Source organism: Equus asinus, chromosome 2, assembly GCF_041296235.1.
Source record: "Equus asinus isolate D_3611 breed Donkey chromosome 2, EquAss-T2T_v2, whole genome shotgun sequence".
In the NCBI taxonomy this organism is placed as follows: Eukaryota; Metazoa; Chordata; class Mammalia; order Perissodactyla; family Equidae; genus Equus; species Equus asinus.
This window is the reverse complement of record NC_091791.1, coordinates 152,871,629-152,897,187: the sequence shown is the minus strand read 5'-3', so window position 1 is coordinate 152,897,187 and position 25,559 is coordinate 152,871,629. Positions and strand designations below refer to the sequence as shown.

The 25,559-nt window shown below is 40.0% G+C and overlaps 2 protein-coding genes and 1 long non-coding RNA gene across 6 annotated transcripts in view; 1 reads left to right on the top strand and 2 right to left on the bottom strand.

Moving 5' to 3' along the window:
- The window catches only part of UBR1 (ubiquitin protein ligase E3 component n-recognin 1), a 166,584-nt gene extending 163,219 nt beyond the window's left edge, over positions 1-3,365 (bottom strand). Inside the window, exons 1-2 of the mRNA XM_070502794.1 lie at positions 3,274-3,365; positions 2,792-3,145 (exon numbers count right to left, since the gene is read on the bottom strand). Coding sequence (XP_070358895.1) covers positions 2,792-2,872 — 81 coding nt within the window. The 5' untranslated portion in view covers positions 2,873-3,145; positions 3,274-3,365. The remainder of the gene's footprint in view (positions 1-2,791; positions 3,146-3,273) is intronic.
- Positions 3,041-25,559, top strand: part of TMEM62 (transmembrane protein 62) — a 71,887-nt gene continuing 49,368 nt past the window's right edge. The window contains exon 1 of one of the 3 annotated variants that reach the window (XM_070502837.1): positions 3,041-3,152. The gene's annotated coding sequence lies outside the window, so the exon portion shown is untranslated. The remainder of the gene's footprint in view (positions 3,153-25,559) is intronic. The other 2 variants (XM_070502819.1, XM_044765062.2) reach the window with 2 other exon arrangements.
- LOC123282978 (uncharacterized) lies at positions 11,933-21,275 on the bottom strand. Of its 2 annotated transcripts, XR_011499873.1 has the most exons (4): positions 21,132-21,254; positions 18,095-18,228; positions 13,894-14,545; positions 11,933-13,496 (listed from the first exon to the last, which is right to left on the bottom strand). It is a non-coding gene; the product is annotated as an uncharacterized lncRNA (long non-coding RNA). The 2 variants fall into 2 exon arrangements; XR_011499872.1 differs by lacking the exon at positions 11,933-13,496 and having other exon boundaries at positions 14,097-14,545; positions 21,115-21,275.

Sequence of the window (25,559 nt, the reverse complement as noted above, 5' to 3'; positions counted from 1 at the left end):
GACTGTGGAGTTCAGAAGTGAAATGACCTAGAGATATTAATTTGGGAACTGAACGCATACAGATGATATTTAAAGCCATAGAACTGGATAAAACACACAGGCAGAGGGTGTACGCAGGGAAAAGAAAACAGCTTAGTACCACGCCAGGAGACATCTTCTGAGACAGACTTAAGAAAGAAAATCTAGTCAGAGAAGACAGAAGGCAGATGTTCTATTAGACCACCCCACATATTCTCTGAATTCAAATTTTTCTCAGTCCTCATCTTCCAGAACCCAACAAACCACTCTCTCCTAGAAACTACACCCTGTGACACTGCGCTACCCTTACCTCCTACCTGCTTGGCTGCTCCCTTTCTAAATCCTTCTTTGGTTCTTCCTCCATCTCCTACCCCTGAAATTCAATGATTCTTATCTCCCTTCCTTCCACCTCTCCCCCCTCCCTCCCTCCATCCCTCCGTGTGGTGTGTGTGTGTGTGTCTGTGTGTGTGTGTCTGTGTGTGTCTGTGTACACACACACATACTCTTTCCTCCTCAAAGATTTTATCCATTCCCACAACCTCAACTGTCAACTCTATACTGAGAATTTGCAAATGTCTAGCTAAGTCTCAACCAAAGTGTGGCCCATAGACCAGGACTTCAGAATCAGTCGGCCATGCTTGTGAAAATGCAAATTCTCGGACCCCACCCCTGACCTAAGAAATCAATTCCCCTAATGATTCTTAAGCAATGGCTTTTATAAATGTCCAATAATTCATACCCATTATTTCACTCGAATTGCATGTTAGGTGATGTTAGGAATTTGAGAGCCTTCATGCTTATTAATAGCAACATGACAGAAAAATGACGTGGAGTCTAAGAAGGAAGTTTGACAAGAATAAGAGAAACTATAACCAGGAACAAGACTCTAATAGAGTTGGTAAGATTTCTTAAAACTCTGTAACTGTCCCATATTTATTATTTTTGTTTTCCCTGTCTCCCAATGGTGCTTTAGAATACAAGCCATTCAAATGTTAAAGAATCTCTGAGCTTATTTTGCTTAATAGCAAAGCAGCAAACTGGAAAGTCAGTATCTTACTCCACTGTGAGAATAAAATTGAAGATGGTAGCCTTAGAAAAGGAAAGAAGGAAAATGTCTGGAATCCTCAAGCAGATAGAGAAACCCAAGCCAAAAAAAGTGATCATGAGGCTTAAGAGTCACAGGTCTTCATGCACTTACATCATCCCATTTGTATTAAAATTCTTTGAGCACTTGTCTTACCTGTGTCACTAGGCTGTGAGTTCCCTGAGGTTATCACTCTTCTCCTACTACTCTAAAATCAACGTACTACTTTGCAAAATGCAAAGCCTTACCCAATCTAATATTTCTTGAAGTGAACAGTTTGCCACATAATTCTAACTTGATTCCTGTACCATTATCTCCAATTCCAAATAAGTATAGAGTCCAGATTAATAAGGTTTTACTGTACTGCCTGGAAGGAATTAATATATCAAAGCTTTAAATAAGAACTAGTTATCTTTGGCAATACAAAATTACAACAACACTTCTGGCCACAGCACACGGTTTCTCCACTCCTCCTAAGATGTAGAAAGCACAAGCTACCATTAAGACCAGATGCTTCAGCTGCTTCTAAACTTTTCCTATCTTCTCATTTCTTATCATCCCAAATAGATGCTTCCTTCTTCAATACCAGCAGTGAAGTGAAGTTGAACTGCTATTTAGGGTAGAGGATGGTTGCAAGCACTGCCCTAGTTGGTGGCCAAACCCTTATTCCAACTCCTTCCCAATCTGGTTTCTATCTCCCAGCCAGTCTCTCTAGTCCCTGGGGTGGACTCTTATTTCTGGACCTCATTCTGTTCTCTCACAAGACAATGCTGAAGTGTCTGCAGAGTTAAAATACTTCAAGAATGCTTTTATTAAAACTACAAACCAAAGAAACTTCAGAAAGAGGTGTATATCCCACACTTTTCTATACGCAGCAATAAAGACAAACTGACAAACTCAACACCATGCAGTGATCAATATCTGAATAATTCCTATCTCCTCACTAGATGCCTGAGAATATCCAGAACATTCCCTAATATTGCCCACTACTCCTCAGTCAGCTTTCTGCCTGTAGCCGGACTACTGACTCAAATTTGCTATCTCTGCCTTCCCTTTCTTTCAGAATATAAGGAGAAAATATAGATTCCGGTATTAATTAATGGTATTACTGATTTGAAATGTCTGGAAGTCTCTTCTTCAGCTCTAAACAGCAGCGACAGATGACAGGCTTCTCCATCGAGGATGAGGCCTGGGGTTCTCGAGACGCTAGAATGAAGGACTGCAATTCCTACACCCCATATTTTGACATGAGCTGGCAGCGGCAGCATTTCCTGCCACTATCAGGCTCTACCCTGCCAGCTATGCAATACAACACTAGGTGCTGCGTCCTGGATTCCTATCACCAAGAAAGGTTATCACTGCATCTATAGGAAAATGGCTCTTCCTCCAACCCCGCCTCAGCCCCCACATCAGACCATTTAATAACATCACCAGTTCCTTCTACTTCAGGATAGAGACACGCTTGAGCTCGTCACGGCTAATAAATGACAAAGTCATTATCTTCCGTAGACTTGGCGGGCAGGGACGTGGGTGATAACTAACTTTTTATTAGGCGGGTTCCTTCCAGATCAATCCATACGGCTCCCCCTCCCCAGAGCCTCCACAAGGGGTGAAACCCCATATCCTCCTGAGCTCGGCAGGGACGGCCGGCGGGGGTTAGGGGGAAGAAACTTGTCTACAAAGACTTACAGATGCCAGTCGCTGAGGGGTCTGGGGCAACTCGGTGCTGACTTCCATCCTTTCCGCACCCCGGGCCTCCTCGTCCGCCATCTTGAGGGAAACTGACGCCCGCGGTTCCAGACCCCGGCCGGACTCGAGCGAAAACCTGTGGCCGGCCCAAGAGATGAGGGGCGACACTTTTACGACGGCCCCTGAAGTCGGGTTTGACGCAGAATCGAAGAGCGACTTCCGGTCCGCTACCCGGAACCAAGCGTCAAGGCGCGGCCCGTAGGGGCGGAGGGTTTTCTTCCCGTAATTTCTTAGTCATAGCGCCTGCTGCCTGAGTGGTTGTAAATTTGGTTTCAGTGCTGGGAACTGTTGCACCTGCGAGGTAAAGAACAAATTCAGTGTTTGTTATGAAAGGAAGGAAATTGTCAGGAGCTAAGTGAGGACCTGTTCTGGGTCTCTTTCTGGCCAGGTTGTTGGTCTGGGTGTGTTTTGTCTCGACGTACCTGCAGTGGCTCCCCAGAGGCTGCAAAATGAAAAAGTACTCAAAGCTAGTCCATCTTTAGGAATGTAGTCTGTGGGCACGTGCACATGCGCACAAGACAGCTTGAGCCCCAGCTTGTTTAGGAGAGGTGGTGAAGAAATAAGGAAAAGTTGGAAACATTCTAGTAATTCTTCGGTAGAGGGAAGACAAAATAAACATGGTACGTCCGCATTACGGAACACCATGCAGCTCTTTAAAAAAAAAAATGAGATAGATCTATGTGAAAAGATAAAGACAAATTAATTGATGAGGGGGAAAACCAATCACGTTGCCACAAACTATATATTTGCCCTTACCCACGTTTAAATGCGAAGGAAACAGTATGAAAGGGAAGAGGACAAACTAATAGCTCTAAGGACCAGGAGAGGAGGAAGGTGGTCAAGATCTGCTCTAGCTTCATCTATGTTTTAAATTGTTTTGTAAACGATTTAAGAAATATTTTTTTAACAAAGGGAAAAATAATAATAAAGCTCCTAACACTCTGGAAAGAATAAACTATTTGGGAAAAGATTAAGTTAGATCTTCATCTCGAATCATATATCAGAATAATTCTTAATGAATTGAAGAGTTAACCATTTTTTTAAAAGTAAAGAAATAAGTAAATATTTGTATAATATTGGGATGGAGAAGGCTGCTTAAAGCATGACACCAAAAGCAAAAAAATAAGACTAAGTAATTTTATCAAAATTAATAACGTGTATAGAAATAAACTACACAAAGTTAAAAGGTAAAGAAAAACCAGGAAGAAATGTCTGCAACATTCATGACAGACTAAAAGATAAAACCCCAAATAAGATTATTCCAGTAGGGAAAATGGCAAAATACATAAATGTGCAACTCAATTTTTATAAATATATTAACAAACCTAACTAGTAAGCAAATGCAAATTTAACAAAAGTGGAATTCCATATATTGCCTGTAAATTTGGTAAGTTTTTTTTCTTGAGGATAACCATTGTTGGTAAGCTGGAAAGATACTCATTGTTATGTAAAATGCAAGTGTAAATTGGTAAACCTACAGGAGGACAACGTGGCATTGTTCAGAAGCCATTTTTTTAAAATGCATATTCTTTGGCTCAACAATTCCGTTGTTAAGACTGTGTCCTAGAGAAATAACTCAGGATGCAAGTGAAATTTTAACTACGTCATTACTAGTAATGGAGAAAATTAGAAACAACTCAAAAGTCCAACAAGAAAGGACATTGAGGGGCCGGCCCATGGCCGAGTGGTTAAGTTTGCGCCCTCAGCTTTGGCAGCCCAGGGTTTTGCAGGTTCCAATCCTGGGCACAGACTTGGCACCGCTCACCAGGCCATGCTGAGGCGGCTTCCCACATGCTGCAACTAGAGGGACCCACAACTAAACAAAATATACAACTATGTGCTGGGGCGGGGCAGGGGGGGTGCGCTTTGGGGAGAAAAAGGAAAAAAAATCTTAAAAAAAAGGACATTGGCTAAATAAACTATAGTCACCCATACAATGCAGTACCCTGCAGCCATTAAAAATGTGGTAGAACAGTGGTTCTTAACAGACCCTCTAAGAGTTCTCAAGACTCGGGAAGTCTGTGAAGTAAAAACTATTTATAGTTCAATAATAAGAAGTTATGTGCCCTTTTTTTAAACCATGTTGGTATTTGTACTTACTGGTGTAAAAGCAATGGTAGGTGAAACTGCTGGCCCCTTAGCACAAAATAAAGGCAGTGGCATCAAACTCAACTAGTCACCAAAGTGATCTCATAGTAATTAGTCATTTCTTCACCACCATGCTATAGCAGTTAAGGGGGGAGAAAAAGCATGTTTCTCTTAACAATGTGCTCGATGAAGCAGTAAAAATTATTAGTTTTATTAAATCTCAACTCATGAGTCTTTTAAATATTCTGTATGCGACAAAATAGGAAGCACACATAAAGCTTTTCTGCTGTGTACACAAGTATGATGGTTGACTTGAGAAGCACTTCTGTGATTGAGTTGCCAGCTGAACCAGCCACTTTTCTCATGGAACACCATATTTACTTAAAAGAACAACTGACAGATGCCCTCGGGGTTTCAGACTTAGGTATTTGGGAGGCATTTTCTCAAATATGAACAAGTAAGCCTTTTTCTTCAAGGAAAACAACTAACAGTTTTTGTTGTCTGTGATAGAATTCAAGTTTTCAAGTGAACGTTTTGTGGAGAACTTGTCTGCCACTGTCAGTTTGACAAAAGTCCCAGTGAAATTGATGGTGATGTTAACACGTATGATTTTTTGGATATTGTATATTGAAATGTATTGACATTTGGAAGATCTGTTTAACTCAGTGAACCAATATTTCCCAAATGACAAATGCAGGATGTTACTCTATCAAGCATGGATAAAAGATCCATTCACATTGCTGAATAGACCAATAGAATTTAATGTTATGGAGTACAAAAATTTCGTTGATATGATTTCAGATTCCACGCTGAGTTGATCTTTAAGATTTTACTATTTGCCCAGCTCTGGTGTAGTTTCAAAGAAGAATATCCACAATTATCTGAAAACACAATTGAAATACTCCTCACTATTCCATCTATGTATCTGTGTGAGCCCAGATTTTCTTCATATGCTTCAACCAAGACAACATATCACAAGAGATTGAGTGCAGAAGCAGATATGAGAACCCAGCTGTCTTCGTTTAAAGAGAGTTGCAAAAATGAAAAATATTGCCACACTTTTCAATAATATTTTTGTTTTGGAAAATTTGTTTTTTATTTAAAAATGTTATTTAATATGTATTGAGTTGATAATTGTTATTTTAAACAAATTGGTAGATATTTTTTAATTTTCTCAGTTTTATTTTCTAATGCAGTGAATATCAGTAGATATAACCTACATAAACAGAAGGTCTTTGAGGTCCCCAGTTTTTAAGAGTATAAAAGGATCCTGAGACCGTAGAATTTGAGAGCCACTGTTGTAGAGGCATTCTTATTGACTTGAGATGATATTCACTATATATTGTTGGGTGGAAAAAGCAAATTACTAAAACAGTATGATTTTATTTTTGTAAGACAAAAATTGCACCTAGATATTTAATGAAGAATACTAATCACCGAAGTATTACTCTTGGTTATCCCTGGGTTGCATCATTGTGGAAATTTTTATTTTCTACTTTCAACTTAACTATGTTTTCTTAATAACTATTATTGTGTAAAATGTTTTTTGTAATCTACCTATTTTTTAAGGTAAATAAAATGCCAAATACCCAGATAGATAGAGAGGTGGGTAGATAGGCAGATAGATAGATAGATAGATAGATACCCAATCTATGCAGTTCAAAAAGCTTCCTTGATAATGTCTTCCTTGATCTGGCTAGATGTGTTGGGATCTTACCTGCTTCTTGGAGGAACTAGTAGCTACACATCTACCCTCTGAAATAAAACTTTCTGGATTTGAATATCTTTTTTACCAGTTGCTGGTTGTGTGACCTTAGGCTAATTAACTTGAGACTTGGTTTCCTCATCTATAAAATAGATGTGGTAATGAAACTATTTTTCTCATATGATGGTTGTGAAGATTAATGAGACACTCCATCCAAAGCCCTCAGTGCTTGGGATTGTTCAGTACAATGCCTGCTAGTGTTTAGGATGGACATTTTTGTTTTTCTGGCTGTCCTGCATCCGGTGGCACTTTCTCAATTCCGTGTTTGTGTGGGGAGGGCAGGGGATGTCTTTCCATTGTGGGAACTCTTGTTGGAAGGAGACAGCGTCCCCAAACATGTGATTAGAATTCATTCCTGCTCGGTGTCCTCAGGCAGCAGTGTCCATTCAGACTATTCTTGCTAAAAGACAGTTGTGCCTCCTGCTTCCTGGTCGTCTGCAGTTCCTTGGGTTTCTGCATTTTTTCTAAGCCTGTTTCCAGCCTCCTGCAGAATCTCTGAGTCCCTGATATCCTTTCAGTAAATAACCTTTTTTCTTAAGGTAGCTACAGGTGGTTTTTATTATTTGAAAATGAAAGATTCCTAATTGATGCATTAACTGTTAAAATATTATTTATAACAATACTGCCTTATGTCAGTTTTTCATGGCCTGTCTTACCTCCTTTTCTAATTTGTTAGTTCCTTTAGTGCAGGAACCAAGACATATACATAGAAATGTCAGTAACTGTGTTAAAGACTTTAGCTGCATTTTCAAGTATAACTCTCAAAATAGTCCTGTGATGTAGTTCCTATTATCACCATTGTACAGACAGGGGACTTATAAGTTTAACAAGTGAGGTTACTTGTTCAAAGACCTGCAATTACTAAGTGACAAAACCTGGATTCAAAACCTAAGTGTCTCTGGCTTCAAAATTTGTGTCTTTAACCACTTCACTCTCCTACCTCCTCTAAAAAAATTTTTGTCTCTTTTACCACTTTATTTGTTGCAATATAAATGTCTATTATTAAATAAACAAAAATATTCATCAGGTATCTGGCACATATTTAACATCCTCATACATTTATATTAGACATTTTATAGGGCATGAGCCGGATAAAATAGATAATAACTTATGAATTATCATTGCTCTTTTCTGATCTAGACCAAAGTGTGGCTTGGCCTAGTTTAGAATAGGATTATGAATTTCTTTGATCCATATGCAAAGACATACTTCTTTTCTTAATTAGCATCTGTTCACAGTAACTTTTGTGAGTAAATAAGCTACAACTTCATTTTGCAGGTGCTATTTTACTGTTTGAAGTATTGTTAACAACTAATACACATTAATTAGCTTTCTCGATGCCCCAGGATGACACAGTCAGTTGGGACAGCCATGCTTAGAACTATGTTTTCCTTAGACTCCTCACTTACGGGTTGTGCTGGAGGTTTTCAACTCCGGTTACATATTACAATCACCTGGGAAGTTTTTAAAAATTCCAATGCCAGGCCTCACTCTGTGATTCTGATTTAATTAAACGAGGTGGGACCTGAGTGTCCATTTTTTAAAACTCTCCCAAGTGATCCTAATAAGTGAGAACCTCCTGGGTGATTCTATTTCAACTGACCTCTTTCTCTGAGATATTTTCTTATGTGGGATGATAGTAGTGCCTACATGCTTCATCCTGCCTGGTACAAATTCTCAACATTCCTCATCCAGATTAGGGAACAGCACCCTTCCTAATTGGCCTCCTGTTTCCACGTCTTGCTCGTGCTCTTCCTCTATTCTTTTGCTAGAATTATTCTTCAATATAAATCTAGTCATGTGACTCTCTTACCTAACTGTATTAGACGACTGCTCTATAGGATAAAATTTAACCCTTAAGCATGGCATTCAAAGCCCTTCTCTGTCTGTCTTGAAATGATTGCTAATCTGATCTCCCTAGCCACCCCTCACCTTAAACTATCCACTCACATACAGTCTCATACTTCTGTGCTTTTGCATAGGTTAGTCCCTTGGCCTAGAGTGCCTCCTCCCCCACCATACCACCTCTTTCTATAAAGGAATTTCTGTTTATTTTTTAGGGATCAGCTTATATATGGCTCCCTCTGAGAAGTCTTCTGATTCTCTCATTCTCCAGTAGGCAGAATTGCTCCCTATGTGCTTTCTTCGCACTTTAAATGGCTCTGACCTAGCCCTTACTGTGTGACATTAGAGTTCTTTAGATGCCTATTGACCCTGCTAGACTGTGAGCTTCTTGAGAGTAGGAATTTTGTCTCAGATTTGTATCTATAGCACACGGTGGCTGCCTACCATATCGTGGATATTCACTATTTTCAATATTACTGAAAATTGAAAATAATATTTTCTCAAATATTACTATTACTATTATAAAATATTATTACTATTATAAAATGTTATTATTAATATTACTGAAAATTGAAAATAATATTTTCAATATTACTGAAAAAATACTAAAATACTACACAGATACAAATTATTGTAATTGAAATTTATAAATGGTTCTTAAAATACATTCTTAAAGATCAACTCACAAAATATGCATTGATCCCACAATAATTGCCAAAGCCAGATTAGAAGCTAGCACTTTTCATATTTATTTCATTAGAGCCTTCTTCCTAGGGATCTTAGAGTTTTCAGCTTGAGAGCTTATCAAAATGCAAGTTATGTTTGGGGAGGATAACGTCTTAGATTACCTTTTAGTAGGGATTAGTTTAACAGATGCCTGAAACCCAAATTCTTTGGACTTGTACATGGTGTTAGAGGTTGGGTTTCAAAAGAAGCTGACTCTGAAGCAGAGATTAACATACAGGTTTATTAGGGAGAGCTCTTGGAATCAACATCTGTAGAAGGGAAAGAAAGGGAAGGAAACATGCTTGGCTGAAGGAGAAGCTGTGCTGCAATGCAATCTAAATGAAGGCCTCAACCAACTCTGGGGATTTCTGAAGCTAGACCAGCTCTTCAGAAATGAGACCAGGGCGGGTAGGTCTGTATACCCTCACATTGGTCAGTCATTAGATGTGGGAAGCCCTGGCAAGAGGGGTCACCTTAAGCAAGGCAGCCCTCTTCAGCAGAGGTAATTCCTGCTGAGGCAGCGCAGCTGGCAGCATTCCCAGGAGCTAGGGAAGTAAGTCTTTCATTCCCAAAGGGGGATCTGGGTGGCACATTATAGTTGCCACCAGAGATAGGAATGATGAGAAAGAAAGAGTTGGAAAGAGGCAACTAAAAAAGCCCACGGGCCGGCCCAGTGGTGCAGCGGTTAAGTGTGTACATTCCACTTCGGCGGCCAGGGTTTGCGGGTTCAGATCCCTGGTGCGGACATGGCACCACTTGGCAAGCCGTGCTGTGGCAGGTGTCCCACATATAAAGTAGAGGAAGATGAGCACGGATGTTAGCTCAGGGCCAGTCTTCCTCAGCAAAAAAAAAAGAGGAGGATCGGCAGCAGATGTTAGTTCAGGGCTAATCTTCCTCAAAAATAAAATAAAATAAAATAAAAAAGCCCAAAGGCAAATCTTACTTTCTTCAGTTTAGCCTATACTTTTGGGAGGCTGTGTGATACAGGGGAAGGACTGTAGAACGCAAAATGCCTGGGATTTGAATCCTGATTTCACTACTTCCTACCTGCAAAGTATTAGATAAGTCACATAGTGTCTCTGAGCTTCAATTTTCTCATCTGTAACTGTGATGAAAAAAATGTGCCTGAACAGGTGATTTCAAGAATTAAACAAGAAAATCTATATGAAACTACTTTGTTAGGGGCTGGCCCCATGGCCAAGTGGTTAAATTTTCGTGCTCCGCTTTCATGGCTCAGGGTTTCGCCGGTTCGGATCTTGGGCACGAACCTAGCACTGCTCATCAGGCCATGCTGAGGCAGCATCCCACACAGCACAACCAGAAGGACCTACAACTAGAATATATAACTGTGTACTGGGGGGCTTTGGGGAGAAGAAGAAGAAGGAAAAGACTGGCAACAGATGTTAGCTCAGGTGCCAATGTTTGGAGAAAAAAAAAGAAAGTACTTTGTCAATTATCAAGCGCTATACACATACTATATGGTGTTGTTACAAATATTTGATTTATTGATTAAGTTGACTAGTACTCCTCTGTTCAAAACTAGTGGGTAACAGAGAGGTAGTAGTGGTGGAAATAGTAAAACTGCTATCTGGTTGGCAGCCCAAGCTGTGCTTTTCTCTTCCTTGTTTCACAGTGATGGTAAGGAACAATGAAATACAGTTCTCCAGACTACTTCTCACTGCTCTGTGCAAAGCATCACGAAATGCAACTCTTTTGTGTCATTTCCTCTTTAACTCTTGCTGAGTGTGGTCCATTGATCCAAGAGGCTGCCAACATGCCTACTCTAACTTTTTTCTTTTGACTTTTACTATATTTTGATGTAATAAACTCCTTCCCCAAAAATGTACGTGGATTTGGTAGTATTGTCTTGGGCCAGAGGAATTGTAAAGTAATTAAATTATATGTGAATTATTCTATGTTAACATGTTTTAAGGAGATAAATAATTTATGGCCCATACACGAAGCTCTAAATGGGAACTGGTGATCTCAGAACAGAAGGAAGTTTAGGAACTCAGGAAGAGGATGACAGAGGACAGAGATACAGAGGAGCTTAAGGTTTTGAGAGATGCAGGGAATGACAAATCTGAGCTGATGGAGATTGAAAGGGTTAGGCAGTGAGCCCATGAGAAAATCCACTAACCCAAAAAGTATTATCTCATTTACTCCTTAAAACAGTCTTGTGAAGTAGAGACTACTATTGTCCATTTTAAAGGTAAGATGACAGTGAGTCAGAGGTTACAAGATTTGCCTAGGGGCCGGCCTGGTGGCGCAGCGGTTAAGTGCGCACGTTCCGCTTTGGCGGCCCAGGGTTCATGGATTTGGATCCCTGGTGCGGGCATGGCACCACTTGGCAAGCCATGCTGTGGTAGGCATCCCACATATAAAGTGGAGGAAGATGGGCACGGATGTGAGCTCAGGGCCAGTCTTCCTCAGCAAAAAGGATTGGCAGCAGATGTTAGCTCAGGACTAATCTTCCTCAAAAAAAAAATTAATTAGTTGAAAAAATAAAAAATAAATAAAATAAATAAAATTAAAGATAAGTCTTGAATTATAATAGTCTTGTTCCATATCTTATTAACACAAATCAGGGTTGTTTTGTGTGTGTGTGTGTTGTATTTGTATTGGTTGGGTCAACCTTCAAAAACAGAAACCAGATTAAGAGGCAAAGCATTTATTTGGGATCAAAGAATTTCATTTTGGGGAGCACAGATAGCATCCAGCTAGGAAGTAAAAGTCAGGGGCTTTTAAAGGCAAAGAAGGGAGGTTTATGTTACAAAGAATTTTAACTGGAGTTGGAGGCAGAAGTTAGTCTTGGCTAAGCATTGATTGAGTATTGATTCTATCTTCAGAAAGTCTGCAATCCTCAGCCTTTGTGATCAGGATGTCCATTCTCCTACTGACTCCTCAAACAATTGCTTGTAAAACAGTGGCCATTTTGGCCCAGTCCAAAGGTTTGGCCCAGTCCAAGGTTCAAAACGGCAGGGCAGTTTCTCTGGAGAGGCAGCTCCAACTCCATTTTAAAATGGCTCCACTAAAGTCAATTTTGACATTTTTCCCCTTTTGATCAAGACCTTTCGTGGAAAGTATTGCTGATCAGTCATCAAAGCACTGTTGGTCTCTCATAACCAGAAAGGCTCATTCCTAGTATTTCATGTCCCATGTAGGAGGGAAAGTGTTTTCCTTAAGATCCTAGGCCACATTTGAGCAACAGGAGTGCCAGAGCAGAGAAAAGCCTTACCATCAAGTTCTTTCAAGGGCAGACATTGTCTTTAGTTCCTTGAAGTTTCTCAGGTGAAGGCTTGTAAGCTTTAGCAATCATTTCAAAACACTGAGCGACCATTATCCAAGTGGTGTTTTTATAACATCAAGCCATGCAGAAGAGACGTTTTACAAAAGTGAGAATTTCTATAATAATAAACAAAATGCTAAGTCCAAATTGCAGAATAGACCTGAACCAAGAGACAGTTCTTGAGGGTAGCCAGCTAAACAGATCAAAGAACTACGGGATGTCAGTGGGCACTGCATCGAATCTTTCAGCTTGTGCTCAAATTCTGTCTAGTTCTGTCTTTACCTTGCTGGAGGTGTTTACCCAAGTTCAACAAGAGGCATTTACAATAGTTACAATGTTACCAGTTCAATTTCTGGAGGTTCAATTGGTTAGGCAAGGAGTTCTAGACAGCATAAGGAATTAGGAGAGGAATGGTGGAGAGATTGGTAATTAAATGTGCTAAAAGATTCTCTAGATTCATGTACAGAATGAGGCTTCTGATGACAAACCCAACAGTCAGAAAGATTTACCCTTTTGGCAATAGATTGGGAGATGTGGATAAGAGTATTGTCTTTCCAAGACAGACAGACAGAAAATAAGGTAAGGTGCAACAGTGAGTAAAAGGTGTACAGGCTTGGTGCAGCCATCTTGGAAAAGCTATCTGTTTCAGATGTTGGCTGCTTCTCTTTCTGGTCAGTTTGATTTGGAGGTCTCCAGCATTCACACAGGACCAAATGTTGGGTGTAGCCTTCTTTAGCTGTGAGATGTATCTCCAAGGTTCAATGCCTTCTAGTTCTGCAGTAGTATCAGTGGTCAGGAGCACTTGGTAAGGTCCTTTTCAACAAGGCTTGAGGGCTGTCTTCCTCTGATGATGCTTCCAGAATACCTAGTCACCAGGCTCTAGACTGACCAATAGGATGCTTTAAATTGGAATCCAGGAAAGTTTCTTTTACCTGTTGATGAAAGCCTTGAGTATAAGACAGTAGAAACTTACAGTAACTGGTCATACTAGCATAAGACAACGAGGGATCAGCAGAAGGTTGTATGTCAACAGACATTTATCTGCTGGTGACTATCTTATGTGGAGTGAGTATGTTTTCCAAAGAGGGTACTGGGAATAGTTGGCAAGACCAAAGACAATACCTTAGGTCAGAGGAATCCAGTCAACAGGTATATAACAAAACCTCAAAGACAATTAACAGGACTAGAATCTAATATCTACAAAGGTGCAAACATAATTTTTCTCTCTACAATTACCCTCATTTTTTACCAAAAATAATAACAGTAAAACATTTGTTTAAATTTAAAACTTGGTCTGATTATTTATAAAGGGAAAATAAGAATACTCACTGACAGTTTCTGAATTCTGGAGGGATGAGGTAGGGAGAAAAAGTAAATGTTTCATCTTTGTTCACAAAGATATATCCTACCACGTTGTGACAGCTTAAGAGAAAAGATTTCTTTAAATCTGGAAAAAAAAAACATTAGAGCATCCTCCCTGGTTCATGTAGTCCCATGTAATTAATATTTATTTGTTCTTTGACCTTTTTGTTAGCAATTTTATGAAGCCATGAGTCTCTGTAGGAGTACTGTAATTTCTTACCCAGTTCAGTTTTATAATTTGAAATTTTACTAGAAACCTGAATTCTAGAAGGTCAGAGTCCTTTCCATGAAGCTCTCTGAAGATGAGACACATTTCCAAAAGTATCAGAGTAAAACAATAACTGTCTGTAAATGACAAAAGACTTAAAGTGGCATGGTTAAAGATCTCACTACAGGGCCAGCCCGGTGGCGCAGCAGTTAAGTTCACACATTCCTCTTTGGTGGCCCAGGGTTTGCCAGTTTGGATCCCAGGTGCAGACATGGCACCACTTGGCAAGCCATGTGGTAGGCGTCCCACATATAAAGTGGAGAAAGATGGGCACGGATGTTAGCTCAGGGCCAGTCTTCCTCAGCAAAAAGAGAAGGATTGGCAGCAGATGTTAGCTCAGGACTAAGCTTCCTCAAAAAAAAAAAAAAAAGATCTGATTACAATGCAACCAACAAGGACATTTGGTTATTTCTGTAACACACATTGTAAGACAGTAACTAGAATTATGATAGAACATTATAACAGAACATATCAGAATTTTGGAATTTTTATATAATTTTTAGAACACTTACACAAATAACATTCACCCAGGCAATATAAACTAAGAAGGTTTATCATCATTTATTTGACAATGCTTTCCATGTGATTTAATATACCAAATAAGCCTAGTTAGTTTAATATCTCTCCTTGTATAGGAAGAGAGAACAAATTCTTTAAGGAGTCCCAGGGACTTGCTGGAAATTCTTAAAGTTACTTTCAGGTCAAAAAAGAAGACTTTAGAATATGAATTTTGGGAAGTTTGTCAAAAATGTCAAAAGGTTTTAAAACACTTGTTCAGTTAGGATCATAGTCCACTATAAAACAATGGTTAACTATCCATGTAACCAAAGTGACAACAGAAGTTGTTAAAGGCAAACACAGAGAGTTAATCAGTTGGAAAACACCTTAGCTCTCTTAATGGAGAGGCCTCAGCTTTTGAACATAGGAAATTATTTTGATAAAACATAAAGTCTCTGCTTTTTAGGCAGACTAATCAAAGGTAAAGAAAAAACCTTTCATAATCTCTTTATTAAGAGCAGACTAAAAGCCCAAGAAAACTTGTCCTTTAAATGGAGAGAAAACCAAGTTCTAATTTTGTACCAGCTTACTTTTGATATTAAAACTCATTTACTTAATTAAATACATTTCAATCTTCGCCAGCTTGACCACACACAAAACTCTTTTCTCAGAATTCCTCTTCCACAAACCTTCTATAACTTCCTTTTTTACATTCAGAATTTGTTCTTTCTTTTTTCCCATAACCAGTTTTACTTTAGGACAAATTTACTTTCTTAGCAAAAATATCTCGATTCCTTATACCTTCTTTTACTGAAAACATACATCTCCTCATAGCATAAATTTTTTTACGTGGCATAAGATATGTTTACTAAGAGACCCAAACATCTTTTAGTTATTTTGTCATAAGAATTCAAAAGTAGATAAACCTATGTTTAGGAATGTCTAATATTTTTTCTTATTCAGAAACAATCTAAATACTCAATAAATTTTTATCATTTTACCTAATTTAGCAAAACTCTAAGGCTTCAAGTTACCAAAAGGTTTTGAAGTTATTTTTAAGTACATATGCCATGACACATAATTATTGTTAAAAAGTTCACCTAAAAACTTATCTTACCTGTATCTATTTAGTTTACTTGTTCTTAATAATTATATTTAGGCTACCTAAAAAGACTTCATGAGACATTAGACAAAGTCAGCCATCAATTTTTTCGCTGCTAAATTTTGTAACAGAGGTAATATGAGCTTGTTTGACTTTTCATAAGCCTGGGTAGAACAAAAGTTTTATTTTTAATGCTGATAACTCTAAAGACATGCCTATTTTAACCCAACAAACTTAAATTAGCTTTAATATAGAATATTTTCCTTGATCACATGATCTTAAAATTCATTTGGGTTAGTTTCTGTTATATTTTTGAGAGTATACTCAATTTATATAGTGTTTTTTTAAAGCCAATTAAATAGAGCTCTCTTATAAACTAGTCTTGACAATACTATCCAGAGGTAGAAAAATATTATATATTTATAACATACATATATGAACACACACACAAACACACAGACAGCAAACAGAGATATTTTAGCCTTCATTTAAAATTTTTCCTTAAACTAGATTTTTGAGCAAGGGTGCTTCCATAGCAGTCTTCACCTCTAAAAGCTTCTTTTCTTTTTTTTTCTGCTTCAGTCTTAGGAATCAGGGATGGTTTAGATAAGAGTTTCTGGAGAGGTTACAAGCCTTTTGAGATAAATAGAGGAGGTTAGCTGTTAACCCATCCAATTACATTATCCTTAATTTGTTTCTTTCCCTCTGGGTGCATAGTTTTGTTTTAGCTTAGTGGTGGGAAAGCCGAGAAAAAATTCCTATCAGCTGAATATCTGCTTCCAATTGAATATCAGCTTCCAATTTGGCCAAATTTCTGATCATAAGTTACTAAATCCTTTCAAATGTCTTGTCAGGTTTCAGCCAGGACAAATAGTAAGTATTTCTGGCAGTATTAAACAACTGCATTAATTTTAAATTTTAGTTTCCCTTTGGCTGTTTAAGGGAATAATGTAGCAGTTTACCAGAAAATCTCTGTGTCTTGTTAACTCTGAGAGGGGCCCATATAGGGGCCTTTCTTTGAAGGTAGACATGTGGATGTCTGTAAAGCCATTAACTTACGGACTTTTGTACAGTCTTTTCTTTTAGGTACCTCTTCTATCTTAACTTTCATTAATTTTTTGCAATGAAACTTTTAATAAGTCTATTTTGAAATTTTGAAGCCTTTGCTTTCTTTTTTCTTCTTCCTCTTCTCCCCAAAGTCCCCCGGTACATAGTTGTATATTCTAGTTGAATGTCCTTCTGGTTCTGCTATGTAGGACGCCGCCTCAGCATGGCTTGATGAGTGGTGCCATGTCCACGCCCAGGATCTGAACCTGTGAAACCCTGGGCCGCCAAAGTGGAGCATGAACCTAACCACTCAGCCAATGGCTGGTCCCTGAAGCCTTTGCTTTTAAATGCACTTCTTAAATTATCTTATCTGATTGGGACATTCCTTCTAATGGTCAATGTAATTCCCTTGAGGCTGGCAGCAGTTTGGTAGAACCCTAGCCACAAATGGAGTTTAACCCCCATTTCTTCCCAGCCATATCTGGCTACAAATGGCGTGCAAGCCACATTTCTGTCCAACCACATTTTGGGCCCCCAACCTGATAGTTACCAAGCCAAGCTCTCAGGACACACAATAAGGTTAGTAAGACTCTGCTGGTCTCTGGAAATATTTACAGCTTCTGGGACCATAGTTTTTAAGCAGGTGTGCTGGAAGGTGCCGTGCTTGACACTTAAAGATAGGATTCAATTGGTCTGGTCTACTGTTCTCAAATCTAGTGCAGAAAAAGACAAGTTTTAGAAGTTCTAAGGAGCCCCAAAGTGGCCACTGTAATTTTAAATCATCTTTTGTATTATCAGTCCACTGGAATAAAAATTTACAAGAGGAAGGACTGTAGTTCTTAAATGTAAACCCAGCTCGAGTTCCCAAGGAAAGAACTTCTCAGGAACTTTTAGAAGATGAAATTCCCACATTAAAGCACAGGTGGACAGAGAGACAAAGAGATACCACTTGCATGCCCCAGGTTGTTACCTGTGCTTCTGACCCACTAGCTACAGCTGTTTGGACAAACAACACAAAAGACAGAATTTGAGTACTCATCAGATACGGAATACACTCGTACAGACTGCAACAGCTGTGAACTGCTGTGAGCCAGCTCAGAGAAGCCATTCCAGACAGCAATAGCTGTGAGCCAGCTTTAAGACAATGGTCTCCTGGTTGATTGACCCCAGATTGGGCTATTGCCCCCAGAATCCCAAAGAAAGGCAATGAGCTCAATCAAAAGGGAGGGAGGTCAGAACCCGAGAGGACTCACTATTGGAGGAACTAGCGGTCCATAGAAGTGGTGAACACAAGGGACTCGTGTAGGTATTGTAGCCATTTTCAGAGGATGCCAGTCCATGAAGGTGAGATCGATTCAGTTCCCACTTTCTGACACCATATGTCAACCTTCAAAAATAGAAACCAGTTTAAGAGGCAAAGTGTTTATTTGGGATCAAAGAATTGCAATTTGGGGAGCACAGATTCAGGTAGAAACCCAATTCAGGTAGAAACCTAGTATCCCACTAGGGAGTAAAAGTCAGGGGCTTGTTTTTTTTTTTTTCAGGAAAATTAGCCCTGAGCTAACATCTGCTGCCAATCCTCCTCTTTTTGCTGAGGAAGCCTGGCCCTGAGCTAACATCCGTGCCCATCTTCCTCCACTTTATATGTGGGACGCCTGCCACAGCATGGCTTGCCAAGCAGTGCCAGGTCACAGAGGCAGAAGGTGCGCACTTAACCGCTGCGCCATGGGGCTGGCCCCCTAAAGTCAGGGTCTTTTAAAGGCAAACAAGGGAGGTTTATATTACAAAGAATTTTAATTGGATTTGGAGGCAAAAGCTAGTCTTAGCTAAACATTGATTGACTATTTATTCTATCTTCACAAAGTCCTCTATCTTCAGAAAGACAATCCTCAGCCTTTGTGATCAGGATGTCCATTTTCCTGCTGACTTTGCAAACAATTCCTTGTAAAACAATAGCCATTTTAGCCCACTTCAAAGATTTGGCCCAGTCCAAGGCTCAAGACAGCAAGGCAGTTTCTCTAGGAAGGCAGCTCCAACTCCATTTTAAAATGGCTCCACTATAGTCAATTTTGATTGACAGTTGGCCATGCCAAAATTTTCAGTAAATATTAAGAGTAAACTATTAACTATTGTTCTTCTATGTCTACTGTAGGTTTTTCCTTAATGGCTCTAGTAGTGTTTGAATAATTAGGTCCCAAAAGACTGCATTTCAGATATGAACTTTATGTTTTGAAGTTCAAAATAATTTATCTTTGAATATAATCACTTCCACGTAAAAAATATACCTTTTTGTTCGCAGTGGTTCACGGTAATTTGATGAGATAAAGGAACTTAAAGCAATAATCTGCTAATAGCTTATAGTTGAGGTCAGCAAACTGTGGTTACGTTTTTAAATGGTTGGAAAAATCAAAAGAATAATATTTTGTGACACGTGAAAGTTATTTGAAATTCAAATTTCGGCATCCATAAATAAAGTTTTATTGGAATACTGCCTTGTCTCTGGCTGCTTTTGTGCTGCAAAAGCAGAGCTGAGTACTTGCTGCAGAGACCAGATGGCCAACAAAACCTGAAACAAAGGCTATCTGGCCCTTTACAGAAAAAGTTTGTCTACCCGTCCTAGAATACAGTACAGCTCTGCTCTAAATAGAAATTTCATAGTCACACTGAGGTCAACTCTGAATACTAACCTAACCAAAATTGTGTTACAATTGCTTTGGGGGCATAGGGTCTGGGAATATGAAGAAGGTAGTTCTTGAGAGCACTTCTCGTGGTGGTTGTGAAAGAGAGCTAGTTCCTTAGTGGGAGTCAGTAGGGTATCCCTTGATTCTGAAAGCCCAAAATTATCACCGTTGGCATGTCAAGAGAGATGTAGAGGTCAGTAACAAAAGTGAGCTCGAGAACTGAAAGGCTCCTCTAGAAGACGTGAATGGGGAGCACTTGGGACCCAACATTTTCTTGGTAGTAAACACCATTTTCTTTTCTTTTTTTTTTTTAAGGAAGATCAGCCCTGAGCTAGCATCTGTCAATCCTCCTCTTTTTGCTGAGGAAGACTAGCCCTGAGCTAACATCCGTGCCCATCTTCCTCTACTTTTTTTATATGTGGGATGCCTGCCACAGCATGGCTTGATGAGCGGTACCATGTCCGCACGTGGGATCCGAACCGGCTGACCCTAGGCCACCAAAGCGGAATGTGTGCACTTAACCGCTGCACCACCGGCCGGCCCCAACACCATTTTCTTAGTCACAAATGTGTTGAAATACTGCCTCCTTAAACTGAGTGTATGTATCCTTTTGAGCAAAATAAAAATTACATTAGAAAATAGAGCCATAAAGGGGATCAGCATATGCCGCCCGAAAATATGCCATTTTGGTATAAGGATTATTTTGAGCTGAAGGCAACTAATTAATCAACAGACACAGGAAGAGTTCTCTCCCTTTATCTGCCTAAAAGCAGGGCATAAGTTTCCCTTTGTGAAGGTGATATAAATTCCTCCCTTCTTTTCCTGGCCCAGAATAAGAAGAGTGACCCTTATCACCAGAGACAGAGAGCCAGCACCAAGATGAAGCTGCATAAACAAAACCTTGCTAAAAAAATCATCCTTACCTTCCATTAGTTCTCCATATGTTTCCCAGTTACTTCCCCACAAACTCCCTTGAAGCCCAAACCCTCTTTTCTTTGTAAAGAAGGGTATATAAGCTCCCAAGTTTAACTGCTTCTTTGAGTTACTTCTTTACTGTGAACACCTGTACATGTAAAAAATATTAATAAATTTGTATTCCTTTTCTCCTGTCAATCTTTTTCTCAGTTAAATTCATAGGGCCCCATTTACTGAACCCAAGAGGATAGATGAAGTTTTTCCTCCCAGTCCCTCCACACCAGATGTGTTAGTCCCATTAACAGCACAATATTCCTGAAAGGAGAGCTCAGGTTCCTCTTCACACACCTCCAGTGGCTCGGTTGGGCGGGGAGGACTAATAATTATCCAGAGCACCTGATTCGTACCGGAATAGAGACAACATGAAGGTTGGCCTCTACTGAGGCCCGCGCAGGTCCCTGATCTTACCCCGTAGGTCTTGGCTCTGCCCTCTCTGCTCCACTCCCCTCCCATCTCCTTCCCGAACCATTAATGTTCAACTCCAACAGCCTTTGGTGTCCGGGTATTTGGCTTGAGGTACTTTAATTTGGAACTCCACCTATCTTTGCGCGGACCACCCGGGACCACTCCCACCCCAGATTCCACCTCGGGACCCCACTTCTCGAGCTCCAGCTCACCAGCACCAGCTCCTCACCCTCTGGCATCCAGGGCTCAGCGGGTAGAATCATATCATGGGTATGACAGGAGTGACGGAGGAGAAAACAGCTCTGTTTACCGTTCGCATGGAAACGGCAAACTCCCACCGCCGGCTGGGCGGGGCTTAGAGAGGGGCGTGGCCAGCAGCAGAGGGGCGGGTTCCGCTCTCGCACCCTTGCCAACGCCACGCCCCCAAGGTCAGTGACGATGAGGGGCTTTTGCTAGGAGGCGAACTCTCAAGAGGCAGAGCAAATTGGTGAGCACCGCTTACTGTCCGTCTTCTGGCTGGAACTCCGGGGATATCACGGCGGGCAGGTCGTACTCTCTAGGCTCTGATGTTTTACCCTGTTTAATGAGGGACATCTCCTGGCTCCATAGTAGACTGTCAGAACTTGAACGTCCCCAAAAGATAATCATGGCCAAGTCTCAAATTCTTGGATAAGATGAATTTGTTCCAGATTATGGGGAAAACAAATATATTTTGCTTTTTTAAAAAAACGACTGCTTCAAAAAGCTGGGAAAACAAAAAAATATCATGTGCAGGGGGCCAGCCCCGTGGCTGAATGGTTAAGTTCCCGGGCTGCGCTTCCGCGGCCCAGGGTTTCGCCAGTTCGGATCCTGGGCACCGACATGGCACCACTCATCAGGTCATGCTGAGGTGGCATCCCACATGCCACAACTAGAAGGACCCACAACTAAAAAAAAAGTATACAACTATACATGGGGGGCTTTGGGGAGAAAAAGGAAAAATAAAATCTTTAAAAAAAAAGAAATGTGCAGGCAGAACTTGAATAAATCTAAAGGTAAAACTAATATATATGTACATGTATGTATATATTAAGCATCTAGATTGAACTGAAGGTTTCCATTTGTAAAAGTTGTCAAGTTATTTTTACAATTCTAGTAAGATTATATCCCAGCTTCCTGTTATTGTTTCATTTACATGCATGATAATTCTTAGCCTTTCATTTGTTTTGTTCATTGACTAGAGTTCCAGGATTGTCTCAGTTCCTTGTCGAGAAATATTTCCTTCCTTTTTAACCGTAGGGACTGTTTTTCATTTTGCTTAATCTTTGGCCTGTTGGAAATGTAAGTATTGGGAAGCTCTTGGGCATGGTTTTCAAACGGTAGCAACTTGAATGTTGCAATGTTGGAACACAGGTGTGAAAATGGAACATATTTAGAAACAAATCCTGTGCACCCTCTGCAAATTTGAAAAAGCATTTATAGTATGGGGAATATTTATTAGTTTGATTGATAATTGTTTGTTTTGGGATATTTCTTGGAAAAGTTAACCCAGATGCTTCAGAAAGGGGGATACTTCTTATCTTATGATTAGTTAAGAAAACGGAGCAATAGAAACCTAAGTTGAATTGTGTGCTTCTTAAAGGAAATACAAATTTTAAAGAAGAAGCAAGGGCCACCCTGTGGCCCAGTGGTTAAGTTCGCACGCTGGCTACAGCGGCCCGGGGTTTCACTGGTTCGGATCCTGGGCACAGACATGGCACCGCTCATCAGGCCATGCTGAGGCGGCGTCCCACATAGCACAACCAGAGGCACTCACAACTAGAAGATACAACTATGTACTGGGGGCTTTGGGGAGAAGAAGAAGAAAAAAACCCAAAAAAACTAAGATTGGCAACAGATGTTAGCTCAAGTGCCAATCTTTAAAAAAAAAAAAGCAAACAACAAAGAAAGAAAATTACAGTATGGTGCCACTGTCCTCATCTTCTGACTCAATTCCTTTTCATCTTCTACTCCTACTGTTTACAAGGACCTCTACCAAGAGTGCTGGTTTCTGAGCTGAGGAAAGGGGCTGGGGCCATCTGTCCTCTCGGGGAGTCTGTGGACCATTGCTACCCCATGTAGGGGCAGAGTGTCTTTGAAGAAAGAGGCTCCCATATTGAGTTGAGAAGCAGGGATCGTTGAAGTCCATAGAGTCAAAGCCAGGATGTGGAGAGGGTGGTCCCCATTAGGACAGGAGTTGTCAGTCTTGGATGAAGGTCATTCCCACAGCTGTGGGGGATCAACCCTATGTTAGAACCAGGAAAGTCCTGAGATGTGATGAAGTAGTCAGAGCTGGAGGCTTCAGCATCAGTTTTGGAAAACTCAGTCCTGGGTTTAGAGATTTCATTTCTGAGGTTGGCTTGGAGACCTAGGTTTGTGGAGGTCAGCTTCTTTTTAAAGATGAGGATTTCCATACCTGGGGAGTTGTTTATGGAGTAAAACTCAGATTGCCGGTTCAAGTCAGACCTAGGTTAGGGTCATAAATAGGCCTGGCTCTTGGGTTCTCTCTCAGAGGCCTTGGATCCAAAGGTTTCATTTAAGGGCACTGGGATCCTGTCCGTACAGGTGATCAAGCACAACAGCATTTCAGCCCTGGTGGAGGGGAAAAGGACGTGGAAAAAGAGGATTAGACAGATAAAGAATTTGCCAGAGTTAACACAACTACGAAGAGAGAGAGTCAGGATGTGAGTCAGAATCTGTGCAACTCCAGGGAGCATGCTCTTCCCTGAGGAGCCAGGGCGTGGAGATGTGGAAGCGAGTGGGAAGGAGGGAGACCGAATGCTCAGTGGAAGGAACTTTGTTTAGATATGCAGGAAATCGCTCCACCTACCAGGAGCATAAAATCTAGTTTGGAGAGAGACAAAGTGGACCAAGCCCTCGGAAGCAGTTATATGCCCCAGTTTGCAGTAGACTGCATCAATTCTGGGGTTTGAGTGGTTTGCTGAACAGATGAAATAGACGTGAACAAATTTATTTGTCTAGGATCTGAGTAAATTCTGGGAAGAGGACCTAGTCTGGACCCATGATGGTTTGAGCACTTGTTAGTGCAGCCTGCCAGCCATCTTTATATTCTATCCAGGCATCTTCTTCCTTAAATAAAAAAAAAAAATTTCGAGCATTGTTTGCTAGGCACTGTGCTAGGCCCTTTGGAGAAAAGGTTAAACAAAACTCGTAATGAAAGTGGAGGTGAGCTGAATGGAAGAAATACCTGGAGCACTGTTGTTACTAACGAAGATGAAAGGCAACGAGAATCCCTAGGCACAGAGTGAAGACAGATATGAGGAAAACAGCTGTGCATCAGACACGGTGAACAAACAGGCCAGGTGAGAAGAAGTCAGAAAGCTCTGGGAGAGGCTGTTTCTGAAAAATAAAAATGACCCAATACTTGAAGGGTTTAAAAATGGCAAGTAGAAGTTTACACAACTGGTGAAGAGTTTGAGGTTGAGTTAGTGATAAGAACTTGGAAAACCAAACATATAGAAAAATTGAAATAAGTCATCACTGCAGGAAAATTAGTTGTGCAAGATAAGAATAGTTGCCCTAGAACAGAGGTTAGCAAAATGTGGCGCAAATCCACCTGCTGCCTGATTTTGCATAGCCTTCAAACTAAGGAAAGTTTTTACATTTTTTGATGGTTGAAAAAAAATCAAAAGAAGAGTATTTCATAACAGATGAAAAAATACGTGAGCTTTAAATTTCAATATCCATAAAAAAAGTTTTATTGGAACAATGCCACCTCGTTCATGGATTGTCTGTCTGCTTTTGCACAACGGTAGAGTCAAAGAGTTATGATAGAGACAGTCTAGCCTACAAAACCTAAAACATTTACTATCTGGTCCTTTATGGAAAAAATTTGGTAACCCAAAATAAAACAAAAGTGGTTTTTTCTTTACATGTTCATTGTTGAAAACTCAAAAAATATGGATAAGCAAAGAGAAGAAAATATAATCTCATATAGTCTCACTATTCCAAGATAACCATTAGTGATAGTTTGATATAAATGCTTCCAGGCCTTTTTCTGTATGTGTGTGTTATGTATATTTGTGTCTGTGTGTGTGTAAAATGGCATTATACTGTACAGTTTTATAAAATACTCCTTAACATGTTATTAACGTATTTCCATATCATTAGTATTTTTCTTCAAAATTATTTTAAAATTACTGCATAGTATTCCCTTATATGGCTGTGTCATTTTATTTTTACGACTCTTATTGTGGAACATTTGCTATAGTTTGTTTTTAATTTTCTCCTATTATAAACTTTGCTTTCATAAACATATTTATTGGTAAATCTCTGTAAACATTCATATTTTTCCTTAGTATATATGAGTTATTGTAAGTAGAAATAACAGGTCAAATAGAGTGTACTTTTTTTCTTTTTTTTGGTGAGGAAGTTTGGCGCTGAGCTAACGTCTGTTGCCAATCTTCCTCTTTTTGCTTGAAGAGGATTGTCCCTGAGCTAACATCTGTGCCAGTCTTCCTCTATTTCGTATGTGGGATGCTGCCTCAGCATGGCTTGATGAGTGGTGTAGGTCTGTGCCTGGGATCCAAACCTGTGAATCCAGGGCCACCGAAGTGGAGCACATGAACTTAACCACTACACCACTGGGCCAGGCCCTAGAGTATACATTTAACATTTT